This window comes from Macrosteles quadrilineatus, unplaced genomic scaffold, assembly GCF_028750875.1.
Source record: "Macrosteles quadrilineatus isolate MER2022 unplaced genomic scaffold, UCM_ALF_1.0 Scaffold_7__1_contigs__length_78375512, whole genome shotgun sequence".
NCBI classification, from domain to species: Eukaryota; Metazoa; Arthropoda; class Insecta; order Hemiptera; family Cicadellidae; genus Macrosteles; species Macrosteles quadrilineatus.
The window spans coordinates 77,409,807-77,425,485 of record NW_026542600.1 but is presented as its reverse complement, the minus strand read 5'-3'; the positions used below and the strand labels follow the sequence as shown (position 1 = coordinate 77,425,485).

General features: G+C 34.6%; 1 protein-coding gene across 1 annotated transcript in view; it reads right to left on the bottom strand.

Annotated features, from left to right (window-relative positions):
• Positions 1 to 5,892: 5,892 nt before the first annotated feature.
• LOC128998062 (membrane-associated protein Hem-like) overlaps positions 5,893 to 15,679 on the bottom strand; it is a 45,292-nt gene continuing 35,505 nt past the window's right edge. The window contains exons 17-23 of the mRNA XM_054424030.1: positions 14,250 to 14,478; positions 13,243 to 13,336; positions 11,925 to 12,085; positions 9,717 to 9,801; positions 8,154 to 8,377; positions 7,127 to 7,216; positions 5,893 to 6,439 (exon numbers count right to left, since the gene is read on the bottom strand). Coding sequence (XP_054280005.1) covers positions 6,326 to 6,439; positions 7,127 to 7,216; positions 8,154 to 8,377; positions 9,717 to 9,801; positions 11,925 to 12,085; positions 13,243 to 13,336; positions 14,250 to 14,478 — 997 coding nt within the window. The 3' untranslated portion in view covers positions 5,893 to 6,325. The remainder of the gene's footprint in view (positions 6,440 to 7,126; positions 7,217 to 8,153; positions 8,378 to 9,716; positions 9,802 to 11,924; positions 12,086 to 13,242; positions 13,337 to 14,249; positions 14,479 to 15,679) is intronic.

Genomic DNA, 15,679 nt, shown 5'->3' with positions numbered 1-15,679 from the left:
GTTATGTTAATGCTACAATATATGTGATTTATTTTTACATCAAGTTTTAAAATCAATCAAATCAAATCAAAATAGCATTTATTCCGCCAAAATATTTACAAATTACATCATGTTAGTACCATACAGAAATGTTTACAATATTGTTTGGTATTTTAATAATATAAAATTTTATATAAACATAAACATATAAAAAAGCTTTTTAAATTAGCGAAATATCTTCCACAAAGAAGGAATACCTCTGTGTGTGGAAGAGAGTCGTATTGTATATATTTATGATTTTTTTAAGCTAAATGGTGAAGGTAAAAAAAGTTATTTTAGAAGAAGAAAAAATGATTTTGGAATAATAGATACGCTGGAGGACTTAATGGTAAGTGAATGTAATACTATATTAGACAATTAGTGAACCCTTCCCCCCTCCCAACGCCCAATCACCCTCCCCCCCAAAGATAACCTATCTACTTCCCAATACACACACACATACAAGCTCACACAATCACACACACACTCACACACACTACCACACACTGATACACTCAGCTGTCCTCGTCCCAACACCAACAAGCGGCTGGTAGCCCTAGGGTACTAGGGCCGTCAATGCTCTGTCCCTGTGGCACAGAACCGAGAACTGCACACACAAACACACACACACGCACACAAACACACAAAGGCGCGCGCGAAGTTTACGCTGACATTCAGTCATTCTTTCACCTTATCAGCTGATGTGAGTTTGGTTGTCTGTCTGTAAGTTGGTCATTGTCTGTAGGTTGAGATCATTACATTTTGAGCAGCTGATCTCTCCATACTTTGTAGCCATAATGCAATTTGTTTTTTGTATTTAACTAGTGATCCAAAATAGTTTTCACGTAAATTGTGAGGCAGATTGTTGTAGATAATGTGAGCAACATAGTAACAATTCGTCGTAGAGTAAGTTCTATTTAGTCTCGGTAAGCAAATTCCTCCACCTAGTGCATGTCTGGTTCTGTATTCGTGTGCTACTCTTTCAAAAATGTCATTAAAGTGTTTGAATATGTAAATAGTCATGGTTCGGATGAACAACTGTCTGATGTCGAGAACGTTCATTTCATTGAAGAGAGCATCCGATGTTTCATTGTTGACCTATATTTGATGCACAAAAGTAAGAGAACTGTTTAGACTGAAATTTTAGTTTTACTAAGGCATTCTTAGACTGATCTGTACCATCCAGGGACATTGCTACTAGTTCGTCATTATTCCAAGGAATCGCAGCACTTGCCGGGTAAAAAAATATTTTTCTACCCTTCTACAATAGTTATTGTGTATATTTTAGTGAATTCCCCAAATAGGGAATACGGTAGAGTCCCGTGAAATCGGCACTCGATAACCTGGGAGTCTGGATAATTCGGCCATCACCTGGCTCAGAATATTAGTGATTTTTCGAGTCTGAATCATAGACTCAAGTCAAATTATTCACAACTCGTACTAAGGATTTGTTGTACTATATCTGATGACTTGCTACCGACTTAATATAACGTAATATAAATATAAATGAATAAGGCGGTTAAAAAGCTTAACAATTGTATTGATCTTATATTTAACCCTAGTTCCAGATAACCCAGCATTTCACAAACTCGGTACCCATCCAGTCCACATTACGCCGAGTTTGCAGGACTCTACCGTATTAGCGAATTTCCCATATGGGGAATGAGCTATTACCATAGGTCTCATGGTAAGACCTGGACCCAGGACTGATTTACTTTTTTTGTTTTGATGTCTCCAGAGGCCAAAAACACCATCCGTTCAAATTCGTATATATTTATTTACTTATTTTACAATAAATCACCATTATATTCAGAGACAGGTGATTTGCCATTCTGGTCTCTATACTAAAAATAGAATAGAGAGAGAGAAAATTCTTTATTTATTACAAACTGTTTTGCAGCAATAAATACAAAAAATAAAAAATATCACATGGGTCACAATGACCTGTGCGTGATAGAGTCCTTAGCTGTCTGCTGTCAAAATAAAAGTTCTTCACACTAACAGTTATAAAATAACCTAAAAAACCATATGCAACGTGCAATCAATAACAAGGGGTGCACATTGTTTGCAATACATCCGATTGAAGCATAACTTTTTTCTTTCAAACCAAATTTTTTACTGAGGCGTGGATTCCGTCAAGTAAGAGTGCTGTGGAAGGTACAATAGATAGTCCAGTTATCAGATGGTTAGGTCTAAACGAGATATTCTGGGCTGATAAGCGACTCTGTATTGTCAAGGCCTATCTCCATCAGCCAATTAGCGATAAACCTCTTATATACACTCAGTGACACTCGCAGGTCCCTAATTTCTGGAGGAATATTACGCAACAAGCAATTAGCAATGTAAAAGGAATTTGTTAAATTGATTGATTTGAGAACTCTTGGGACCCGTAATCCTATCATCACTGAGTTTCTGGTATGATAGTTATGAACTACTGGCGAGGCGATAAGGTCTAAATGAATGTATGAATAAGCTAATAAATCTTTAACATATAGCTGCCTTATTGATAAAAACTGGGATTCTTTGAACAGATGATCAGTAGAATAACGTCTCGGTTTTCTTAACGCAGCTCTAATTATTGATTTTTGAATTACGAACAAAGGTTCAATTACTGATGAATAAGCCCCTCCCCAAGCAATTAAACCATACTGCAGATGAGATTGAACGTAGGCGTAATAAATTCTTTTAATTTCTTCATGTCGTAAAATTTGACCTAATTGGTAAAAAACATAAATCATTTTTCTAAGTTTTGTTTTAAAAAAATGTATATGACTTTCCCATTTCAATTTAGAATCCATTATAATGCCCAGGTATTTATACTGCGACACAGTTTCAATAATTTGGCAGTTGCAATCGCTGCCTGCGGTGCCACATGAGTGCAAGGTTAGTCTGAGTTCGGCGGGCGGCTCGCTAGCGGGACGAAGTGCGATAGGCAAACATTTTATTTTGTTTTACTGACATTCATTGTTAAAATGTTTTCTGAGAACCATCTTTTTAATATTTGTAATTCTGATGATGCAATATTAAAAACCTCTTCCCAAGTACGTGCCCTAAAGATTACCGCTGTGTCATCTGCAAACAAAAATATTTTTCCAGAAATATCAATTTTATCTATGTTATTTATGTAAATTAAAAATAGTAAAGGCCCCAATGTAGAACCTTGAATAATTCCAAAATCTACATTTATTTGATCACTAATTACGTTATTAATTGATACTACTTGAGTTCTGTTGCTTAAATAACTTTTAAACCATGCCAGGGCTAATCCCTTTACTCCCAAATATTCTAACTTTTTGAAAAGAATTTTAGTTCGTAGTATTTTAGTAGAATAGAAGTTCTTATGCTGAGCCTGAACCTCTACACAGCTTCCGTGAGCTCCAATGGAGTAAAAGGCCTTCCCAAATTAAAGTTTTTGAACTCCCTTTTGAATGTAGGGAATTAATCAGTGTCCCTAATTGAAGAAAGTAATTTGTTATATATTTTTGGGCCCATGTACTGAGGAGATAATGGAAAACTTTTAAGTCTGTGTTGAACCGGTTTTATATTGTTTTTAAATCTAGTGTTATTAGGATGCTCATGTTGATCTTCCATGAATGTGTCAAAATCACTTTTAACCATTAAAGCCAGCTTAAAGATGTAAGAAGTATTCAAAGTAGGAATTTTCAACCGAATGAAAAACTCTTTACAGTGAAAAATTCAAGAAACTTTGGCTAAGACTCTAACTATACTTTTTTGGAGGGTAAAACTTTGGCATGACTCAAAGAACCCCATACGATTAAAGGGTAATTCATGATGGAAGAAAAATAAGCATGGTTTACTGCTAATTGTGTGTCTAAATTTTTAGTATCTCGAATTACCTGAAGAACAAATGTAGCTTATCTGAGTCTCTTTGATAAAAAATTATTAATGTGCGTTTGCCAATTTAGTTGCCAGTCCATATCAATTCCCAGGTAATTGACTGAGTTTTGACTTTGAGAATATATTGATCTTTGGTTCGAATTTACAACAATGTCTCTATTCTCATTAGCAACTGAAAAGTGAATTAGTTGTGCCTGACACAGTCTTATATTTACCATTTACTGTTAACCAGTCCCCGAGGAGTTGAAACTGATTAGTAATTAAGTCTTGCTTAAAATCCAATGTTTTTTGTTCGGTGCCGATTAAAGCAGTATCTTCTGCATATTGAATAGTATGCATTTTTGTAACATTACATAAATCATAAATTAAAAATAAACAAGGTCCTAGAATGGAACCTTGAGGAACTCCGTAGCGTGTATAGGCCCTAACTCCACTCTGACTTACATTTAGTTTGCATTTCTGTAATATAATTCTTTGTTTACGGCTTTTTAAATATAAAATGAACCATTTTAATTCCACATTTTTTATTCCATGTCTACTTAATTTTACTAGCAATATATCATGATCAACACAGTCAAAAGTCTTGGACAGGTCACACAGCACACCTATTGTGCGCTGCGACCTGTCCAAGCAGTGGCAGATTTAGGGAGCCCCCCTACCTCCTGGGCCTTTTACCTTTTAAATTTTTCAAAATAAAACAGAAAAGTAAAATGAAAATTATAGCTTAGACATTCCCTTTCTCCTCTCTAAGTTGTCTTTCTTTCAACATAAGAATCATGACAATCCGTCAAAGTGGTTGATTCAGAATCTGCGAATAAAAAAACCCTACCAAATTTTAATATACAAGATTAGTTAGCTCTCCTTTTTTTAAATCTATTTAGCGTAGCTGTACATATTTCTTTGAGTCTTGTTATGTTAAGTACGGATAATTTATTTTTCCATTTAAAGTTTTTTTATGGGAAGTAATGAGCCACAAGAAAGACGAGATAAGGGAGAAAAAGTCTTTGAGGGGATCTTTTCCATTACTGTATTGTTGTTTTTATTTTTGTCAGCCACTAAATGGTACCATCGTACTTGTATTATTTTTGGAAATCAATTATCTTATCTCTTATTAACTCAAAAACTTAACAAGCACTTATAACTCATGAGGTATGAAATAGGCTACACACAAATTTTTGAGTGATAAACAATTAATTTATTCTAAATCTTACAAATGCTTGACAAATGTATGTTCTAATGTATTATGTTATACAACTCATTCAATCATAGCTTAATAACATAAATAAATATTATGGAAACGTGCAGTTCAATAGAATAAATAATTGAGATATCATAACAAATATCAATGTTTATTTTGTTGGTTAATGCTTTAAACATTATGCCAAAGGTGCTTTATAAATAAGAAATTGAGTGAATAATTCCAAATAAATGCAAACTAATAGACAAGCAATGTGATATAATTTGTTTTACGTGAGTTATAGGTAAGAATGGCTATGCAAGTAGTTTTACTAGGTCAGTTGTAAAACATAATGTTTATTACAATATACGATTCGATAAAAAACACAGGTACTTGGAATCCTTACATTAATCTTAGTATTACAACTCGGAGAACAACCTGCAACTAAACATAAAGATAATTCAATTGACAACTGCCTGGCAAAGGTTCTCATCTTTTTGAAAAATTTTAACATTTGTTGGGTTGTCTTTAGTTTTGGAGTAAACAATAAATAATTTCTTAAAAAATAAACTTAATGGATACTTCCAAAAAAGAGCCCCCCTGGTTATTTTGAGAGCAATATGTTGAATTTATAGTATGGACTGAAAATAAAGATTAATGTGATTAAAATAGAAAATGTAAAATAATGTTATATTTTAAAACAAACTTTTAAACATGCCTTTTCAAAGTTTAATCCGTTAAATCAATATATGTGTTTTTAAATTTTGGTATACCATATATACAATATATATATATATATATATATATATATATATATATAAGTAAAATAAAGTTGAGGACTAAAATCTAAAAGTTTACAGTTTTTTTGTGATGTACTACTTATACCAAATAGTATTAATGATTTTGAGAATAAATTGATTTTCCATATTAACTTAAAAATTAATTTTTAATACAGCATACCATTTGTCTATTTATGTAGGGAACCTTTGCTCAACCATTCTCATTAAATTTACATCCTTTCACATAACCTTACTAACCATTGCTTTCAAAATATAATGTTATAAATAATAAATATACGGAGATATTTCACCATACGGAGATGCTAAATAAAGCAAAACTAATAAGTTATTTCAAAAAGAACAATAATAAATAGTTCTCTTCTGAATATTAATATAAACTCACCTACCAATGTACAAATGAATTGACTGCCAGAAACAACATTTTATGTATATGGTTGAAATATTTACAAAGAAAGGTTTGAAGTGTTAACATTTATGCCTGAGAATGTTCCTGTTTATAAACAGCGTGGTAGGCATTTCGGATCAGAGCGTAAGGAAAACACGACTCTAGAAGGTCCATAGTGAGGAATGGAGATTCTTGAACAATCTGAAACAACCAACATTAAATATGGTATAACTATTTGCATTATCTGTGCGAAGGGGTACAGGGTGAGGACACATAGTCACTAATATTTATATCCTTACAATATTTATATTCTTAAAATACTAAATAATCCTTCAAACATAACAATTTGCAACTAAAATAAACAATCATAACTACTAATTCTTCAAAACAAACAATAGTGCAAATTGCAACTGTTTTGTTTGGAATAAAACGTGAACAGGTGGCCGCTAGCAACAGTTAAAGAGCAAAATAACCAGCAATCAAAAATTTGAAGCGTTCGGACTAAACTGACACATTATACAGCCAATAAATTCACAGCATTGTAAAATATTATATGAAATACAAAGAGTCGCTTTCCAAAGTTACATGTTTCTCCTGAACATATTCATTATTAGTTTTTTTTTAAATCTTAAAATATTATGAAAGCTATAAACACTAAGTGCTCCAGACATAGCCTACGTGTTTTGCATGATAGGTCGTTTTCAATGTGATTAGATAAAGTATCATTACAATTCAGACTGCTCTCTATAACCCCAATAAAGTAGTTAAGCATTTTTTTATTAAGAACTGTAATTTTTTTCATGTAAAGATACCCCTTTTTTTATTTAAAATTAGCTAAACCTGAAAAGCTTCCCTAAAACTCTCTGAACACAATGAGACTTCACTAACCTGGTCCAGGAGTAAGTAAACAGACTCTCTGTTCTTTGTGATTTCTCTGTCTGCTTCTTGTCCCAACCTCAATAAACTGGAAGAGGCAAGCTGTCAAACCAAGCAAAACCGCCAATTTTAATAAGAGTGAAGAGAGATTAAATAAAATACTGCAAAAATCAATGCTGTTAGCTTATATGCGAGTAATTTTGTATGTATGATTACTACTTTTTCTTGTATACACAACTATAATTGTGTAAACATCTGACCAAGGGCCTGTTTCATAATAAACTACAAACTAATATTATTAGTAAATCAGCTGATCGCCCAATGCAAATCTAATAGAAATTACAAGTTTCAAGCTATAACTTGTAACTTGAATTTTATTATAAAACAGGCTCCAGGTAATTTTTTTGTGTGAAAAACCCCGACGCAGCAAACCTGCAGACTAAGCAAATTTCAACTTGTCTGATTACATTTTTACTAAATTTCCATAAATAAGACATATTTATTCCCACTTTAATAAGACCTACGTTAATAACTTATTCCCTATATGGGGAATTCGCTAAAAGGCTAAAAGGATAGTAAATTTAGATGGAGTCATAATTAAACAGTAAAACTTTACTTTACTTACTACTTTACTTTACTTACAGTACTACTTTACTTTTTAAAATGTTAAACTTAAAAAAAAAATAGAGCCTAATAAGCTGGCAGAATGAAGAATTATTTTAAATCTACAAAATAATAAAAAGTCAACCAAGCTCTTATGAGGCCAACAAAACTTTGAGTTGACCTTCTGCTTTATTTAGAATTTGATTTAGAATCTGGTATCAATTTTGAAATCTGAATTCATACTAAAACAATGAAAACCTAATCTTAGGCACCAAGTAAAAAGGTTGCAGAAGAAAATAGAACTTTCCCCCCAATAATACATACAAAAATTGAATGTGACCTAATAAATACTTTTGCTGTTAAAATGAGTCAAAACATTAACAGAGGCAAAACTCTATTAAAGCTTCGCTTTGTAAATTAAATAGTAGACAAATACCGCAAGAAACTCCTTCATGCGGTCTTCTATATCTCCTTGGCCGCAGATTGTAAACAAAGCTCCAAAGATATTGTTGACTGCTGCAGCCATGCAGTGGATGTTGTTGGCGTGACCTTCCAACGACGCTCGATAGAATGAGTTGTCGTTGCGAGCCAACTTGGGAATGGAAACTGCCACAAACACCATCAACAAACACGCCAACAGATGTTCATCTTCGTCTGTTTCTGTATTTAAAATATTAATGATTAACAGTAGGCCTTGAAAATAATGAACATTAGAATACTAGGTCTTAATATAACTCAGCCTAAAAAGTTGATAAACCTTAACTAATTCTCTAAAATAAATAAATATTAAACTACTGTATTGTAATTTTCCACCCATAAAAGAATATTTATTCATTAAAAATAAAATAATAAAATCTTTTACATTGCATAATTATTAGGATTTTTATCTCTTCTTTAAGACGTTTATAATAATGTTAAAATTAAAATTAAGAATTAAAATAAAAATTTAAAAAATATAATGTTATACATTTTTGTAAAAAACCTATTAAAAACTGTAGTTAAATTATGTACAGTCAGTAGAACCTCGATTAACTGGGTCAATAGCAATACAGTAGAACCCCTCATATCAGACTCCTCGGGATATCCAACCTAGTGTCACGACTGACAGAGACAATTTCAAATATTTGTAAATAATTAAAAAATAGGGTGATAAACAGGTAAAATACGTAGACACGTGTTTTAAATATTTGTTTAGTTAATATATATAATCAGAAGGTGACCGAAATTGTATGTAAATATTGGTTTTGATCTAGAATAGGGCGTTTCATTTTCAAGTGTTTGCAATTTATATTATAAATACAATTTAAGTGTCTAGAAAAAAATCTTTAAATATCTTTGTATAAGAAACAGATTATACTCAAGAAAGAACAATAGAACAAAGAGAAAAAAAATTAAGTTTTTATGTACTAGTCATCTTTATCTTCTTTTAGTGTTGTTATTATTTTAAGTAGTATTATTTTATACTTTAAATGAGTCACGGGCAACATCAATGCTAATTGATCATTACCATCGACATTCCTCTGTTCTCAAACAGCATTTACTGGTAGCCAATCACTAGCAGTAGCTTAAAAGACTTTCTGTTTTTTTTTTTTTTTTAGATTTATTGCAGTACAGCGATTAGCAATCTTTTTGTCAAGTTTGAGGAATCTGTGATTTTAAACTGAACATTTTTATAACCAAACCAAGGTTAATGACATAAAAATATCACGATTGCCCAATATTGTATTTTGTTGATGTAAAAATCAAAATTATGACATTAATTACAGTATCCCGGTGTTTTTTATGGGCCTGTCATATTTTTATACCATACTGGATTAACTGTAGTTTTCAGGTATTCGTGGTCTCCTTTCCCTTAAATTACCCTGGATAATGGAGAATCGAGGTTCTACTTTACCTAGCTTAGTAAAATAAATATATACAATTGCCTACTTAAGAGTGAAATTATTCTACATGCACAGTTGAAGAGCAGTAATTGATTCCATTAATTAATTGTAATTACCATTCTTTTGATTGCGAAGAGCAGCTGCAAGAGTTGGATCCACTTTGCATGTCAGACCGGCTGCAGAGGCCATTTCACTGACGATCTTGAAACAAAAATGTTTTCATTGTACAACCTCACCTTAATTATACTACAGATATTTCAGTAAAAGGCAATATTTCGGTAACTCTAGATTCTTAATGCTGACTTAGCCAGTGACTCCAGGAAATCCAGGACTCAATTTAATCTTTAAATGCTTATTCACATATGTGTTTTATCAAAATCTCTCTGCCATATCAGTTAAAGAATTTACTGCCAACATTTTGAGTAGAAAATTGTACAGGTAGGTTTAACTAGGAGAACTTTGATTGTTGTATGCATCCAGCATAAATTATTTGAAAGATTTCTAATGTAGGTTAATCTTATACTTAGATAGATTTAGTGTTGCTCTTAGTCATAGATTTTAGAACAAATTTCAGTTTTATAGCCCTAAAATAATTAATGTTCTAGTAGCTCTGACAATTTGAAATACACCTATTGGTGAATCGGTGTCTCAGTCAGTAGCCCGAGGACAGCAGGGTCCTGGTGCCACCACTAACATGTATCAGGACAGCAGGGTACCTTTCAGGACAGCATGGTCCTCATCAGGGCAGTAGGATCCTGGTGTCACCACTAACATTTATCAGGACAGCAGGGTCCTGGTGCACCACTAACATTTATCAGGACAGCAGGGTCCTGGTGCCACCACTAACATTTATCAGTACAGCAGAGTCCTGGTGCCACCACTAACATTTATCAGGACAGCAGGGTCCTGGTGCCACCACTAACATTTATCAGTACAGCAGAGTCCTGGTGCCACCACTAACATTTATCAGGACAGCAGGGTCCTGGTGCCACCACTAACATTTATCAGTACAGCAGAGTCCTGGTGCCACCACTAACATTTATCAGTACAGCAGAGTCCTGGTGTCACCACTAACATTTATCAGTACAGCAGGGTCCTGGTGCCACCACTAACATTTATCAGTACAGCAGAGTCCTGGTGCCACCACTAACATTTATCAGTACAGCAGAGTCCTGGTGTCACCACTAACATTTATCAGTACAGCAGGGTCCTGGTGCACCACTAACATTTATCAGGACAGCAGGGTCCTGGTGCCACCACTAACATTTATCAGGACAGCAGGGTCCTGGTGCACCACTAACATTTATCAGGACAGCAGGGTCCTGGTGCCACCACTAACATTTATCAGTACAGCAGAGTCCTGGTGCCACCACTAACATTTATCAGTACAGCAGAGTCCTGGTGCCACCACTAACATTTATCAGGACAGCAGGGTCCTGGTGCCACCACTAACATTTATCAGTACAGCAGAGTCCTGGTGCCACCACTAACATTTATCAGGACAGCAGGGTCCTGGTGCCACCACTAACATTTATCAGTACAGCAGAGTCCTGGTGCCACCACTAACATTTATCAGTACAGCAGAGTCCTGGTGCCACCACTAACATTTATCAGTACAGCAGAGTCCTGGTGTCACCACTAACATTTATCAGTACAGCAGGGTCCTGGTGCCACCACTAACATTTATCAGTACAGCAGGGTCCTGGTGCCACCACTAACATTTATCAGTACAGCAGAGTCCTGGTGCCACCACTAACATTTATCAGTACAGCAGAGTCCTGGTGCCACCACTAACATTTATCAGGACAGCAGGGTCCTGGTGCCACCACTAACATTTATCAGTACAGCAGAGTCCTGGTGCCACCACTAACATTTATCAGTACAGCAGAGTCCTGGTGTCACCACTAACATTTATCAGTACAGCAGAGTCCTGGTGCCACCACTAACATTTATCAGTACAGCAGGGTCCTGGTGCCACCACTAACATTTATCAGTACAGCAGAGTCCTGGTGCCACCACTAACATTTATCAGTACAGCAGAGTCCTGGTGCCACCACTAACATTTATCAGGACAGCAGGGTCCTGGTGCCACCACTAACATTTATCAGTACAGCAGAGTCCTGGTGCCACCACTTACATTTATCAGGACAGCAGGGTCCTTATCAGGACAAAAACCACTAACATTTATCAGTACAGTTCATTCTTTATTGAACCGGCTCATCAATTGTTTAGCTTGATACTTTCCACTCAGGAACAGTACATTTCCATGGCAAGTCTGGTAAATGCATTAGGGCCAGATGGTCTAGGGTCCTGTTGGAACCTACCATGGGATCTCCTGAGGGAAGATGATGCCTGAAGTCAAGGATTGAGCTGAGTAGAAAAGGAATTCTCTCCTCCAAGACATCAACTAGAGCTCCTTGAGCGAGCTGCCTGAAGCTCAGAATCACTCCAACAATTGTCATTCTCTGCAGGACGTTGTCTACATCTGTAAAACATAAAAACTCAACAATGCAGTGTGGTTCAAATGTAAAGTGGGTAGGCATGAATGTGCCATAAAACAAATCAGTAACGGTTTCATTGTTATAGTATTATATCTTTTATGTTCCGAACCTAAATTCTTGTTGTTAATTTGGTTTATACAGTACAAAAAGTTATACTTACGTTTCTCCCAAATAATGTACTGTATATGGACAGTAGATTGTTATAAGATTTAGTTTGTAAAAGTTGAGTAATGAAGGTTGTGACTTAACATCATTGTCGAATTCAACACGCTGTCCTCAGTATCTTAACAAATTTTCTGTAAACCGCCTTGATAATTCAAACCTTGCTTACTTGTAAAACTCAATAACTCAAAATTGTACGCTAATCCCTTCAGTTTTGAGATAGTCCTACTGTATTTAATAGTTAAAAAATTGATAACAAGAATAAATAAATTGTTAATAAGTTGTAAATACTTGTAGTAGAATCCCCCCAATGGGTTTTGTAGATAGTATATTCACATTTAACATTACAAATTACATCCGACACGAAAATGGTACGAAGATTTAGGACAAAAACCATGGTTTTTAGAAGTGTGGGATAACCTCACTTTAGTCTGGGAACATGTTGCCGGCAACTGTCAAAATTATTCAGGATTGCAGGTTGAGGTTATGTTGGCTTTAACTACGGATGTTTGACTCAGGACTTTGACTACCATATTTTTTCATTCCGTAGTCAAAGTCAACATAACCTCAACCTACAATCCTGAATGATTTTGACAGTTACCGACTAAAAGTGACGTTATCCCACACTTCTTAATATCGGATAATACAATAAAGTAATAGGATTGCTAAGGTAAGACCTTAGATTTATCAATTAATTAAATTTCTATAACAACACAGGAAACGAGGTCTTAAAAAAATTCATTCACCGTTGTATATTAATCAAATTTATAAGATGTAGATTGTAAATTTTCTCTTATTTATCTTTATGATAAATATTCAAAATAACTTGTAAAAACTTGACTAGCATTATCTATGTTTTTGATCTTTTTACTTAAAATTGTACTCTTCTTAACTGAAGTCCAGTTTAGTTTAAAAATGTCTAAATGATTATAATTAATTAAGTATGTGAGCTCAAAAACAAATATTAAATGGTACTTACGCTGAAGTTTCCTGAACTGTTCTTTCATTATTTCTGGTTTGTCAAAGTTTGTGCGAAGGGCTACCAAAACCTCTTTATTCCCCGCAACAAGTTTCTGTAACACGATGTTTATTGATGTATTTAACAATGATTGTGTGAGTTGTGATGACGATGTTTTCTGATGGATTAAGTGCTTGCTCGAAACACAAAATCTCACTAACACAAAACACACATGTGTTTTTTACCACATGGATACAAGGTATAGCCAGAATTTGACTGTAGGTTAAAGGTTACGGTAATTTATTAGATGAAATGTGGCCACTCAGTAGAATCTATATTTAAAGAAATGGTTATTTTTTAGTGATGGGTCGGTTTTTCAAAGTCGGTACCGGTACCGGTTAGGTACCAGTACTGGTACCGACATTTCATCATCGATTCTCGGTTACGGTTCTTTTGCCAAGAACCGGCGGAACCGACATTTGACGTGAAGTACCGACCCATCACTGTTATTTTTATTAACCAAAGGGTGTCCAGCTTCAAATTGAGAATCAAGAACCGGTTGATTGGTGAAAAGTAGGGAGATAAATAGAATTAAAAACATCAAAGAATATGAGGTCATTCACTGGTGCAATGCTCTATAGGCCTATGTGATAAATTGTATTTTTCAATACTCTGTTTGGACATAATACATTAAGTTTTATTATTAGGAAGTACATAAGAATACGGACAAGAAGTTGAAACTATTCTTTACACTGTAGATTAATAGCCTAGTTTTCCATGTCGGATACATGTGGAAAGTCACACTTATAGGGTCATTCACTGGTACACTCACCCTAGTCCTCACTTTGTGATTTCATTCTGCATGGAATTTTGCCAAAACTGACCTAACGTGCATCATGTCACTTTACTTATCTGTACTTCAGGATAAACTTCTCGACAAACCACCTGTTTTGATTAATATTAACCACTTGTGTCATCATTATTATTCATATTCTATACATTTAAAATAAAACATTGAACATATATACCTTGAGCTCTTGAACCTGGCTGGCTATGTGCCACATGAGAGTTTCGTTGAGCAGTTTCATGCCGTAGGGACCGATGAGCTCGGCCAGAGCTCGTAGCTCATTGATGTCAGAAAACTCCTCAGCATTGAAAGGTATTGCACCTTCCGCAGTTAGGCTGATGAAAGCTCGTTGGTTCATAGAGAAACAGATGTTGCCTGCACTCACCCGTCTCAGCAGAACTTCAGAATACCTGAAGAGTAATATGGCTTGTTAGATGCAACCAATGCACAATGGGAAATCAGGACACATTTACGCACTTTGTAGGTAAGGCAGATGTGTTTTGTCCATATGTCTTGAGATTTAATTAATAGTATATTACGTTACTAGTCCTGAAAATAAGTGTTTACTGGACGAGCGTGGTCATTAACATGTGAGACGAAGTCAAGTACGGGATTACTATACGAGTCCGGTACACACATTTAGAACGAGTCACGTACGATAGTTTGCGCCATACTACTAAATCTGTACAAATCCTTATATATTTCCACCAACTAAAGGACTAAAAACCACTAGTCATATTAGAGGTTATGTTTTTGTTTATAACCACTCATTGCCACCTAAATACAGTACAATCAGCTGATTGGTGTCCGGTAAAACTTATTACAGTACAATAGTATGCAATGAAACCCCATTTGAATAAGCTGGTGGCAAACAGCTGTTTTCTGGACTAAATCCTTGCGTGGGAAGTTTGTCAAAATAATGTAATGTGGTGTAATAGTATATTACGTTACTAGTCCTGAAAATAAGTGTTTACTGGACGAGCGTGGTCATTAACATGTGAGACGAAGTCGAGTACGGGATTACCATACGACTCCGGTACACACATTTCGGACGAGTTACGTACGATAATTTACGCCATACTACTAAATTCGTACAAATTATATAAATTATATAATTTTTATATATTTCCACCAACTAAAGGACTAAAAATCACCAGTCATAACCAGGTTATGTTTTTGTTTATAACCATTCATTGCCACCTAAATACAGTATAATCAGCTGATTGGTGTCCGGTAAAACTCATTGCAGTACAGTAGTACGCAATGAAACCCCATTTGAATAAGCTGGCGGCAAACAGCTGTTTTCTGGACTAAATCCTTGCGTGGGAAGTTTGTCAAAATAATGTAGTGTGGTGTAAATACATTTTTATTGTAGTAATATACTAAATAATATTACAGATACGCCTTGTTGGATGATTTCCAAGTTTACATGGATTTGCATGAACGTCATTCATAACACATTTTGTTATTCAAGCATTTAGTAAAATACAGTTCACTCACAACATTCAATCCCTCAGGTTATCCGAGGTTGTTTCAGAGAAATATTATATTACTTTAAATTTTAGGGTAGAAAACAATAATTAGATTGTTAACATGTTTTTTTTTTATAAA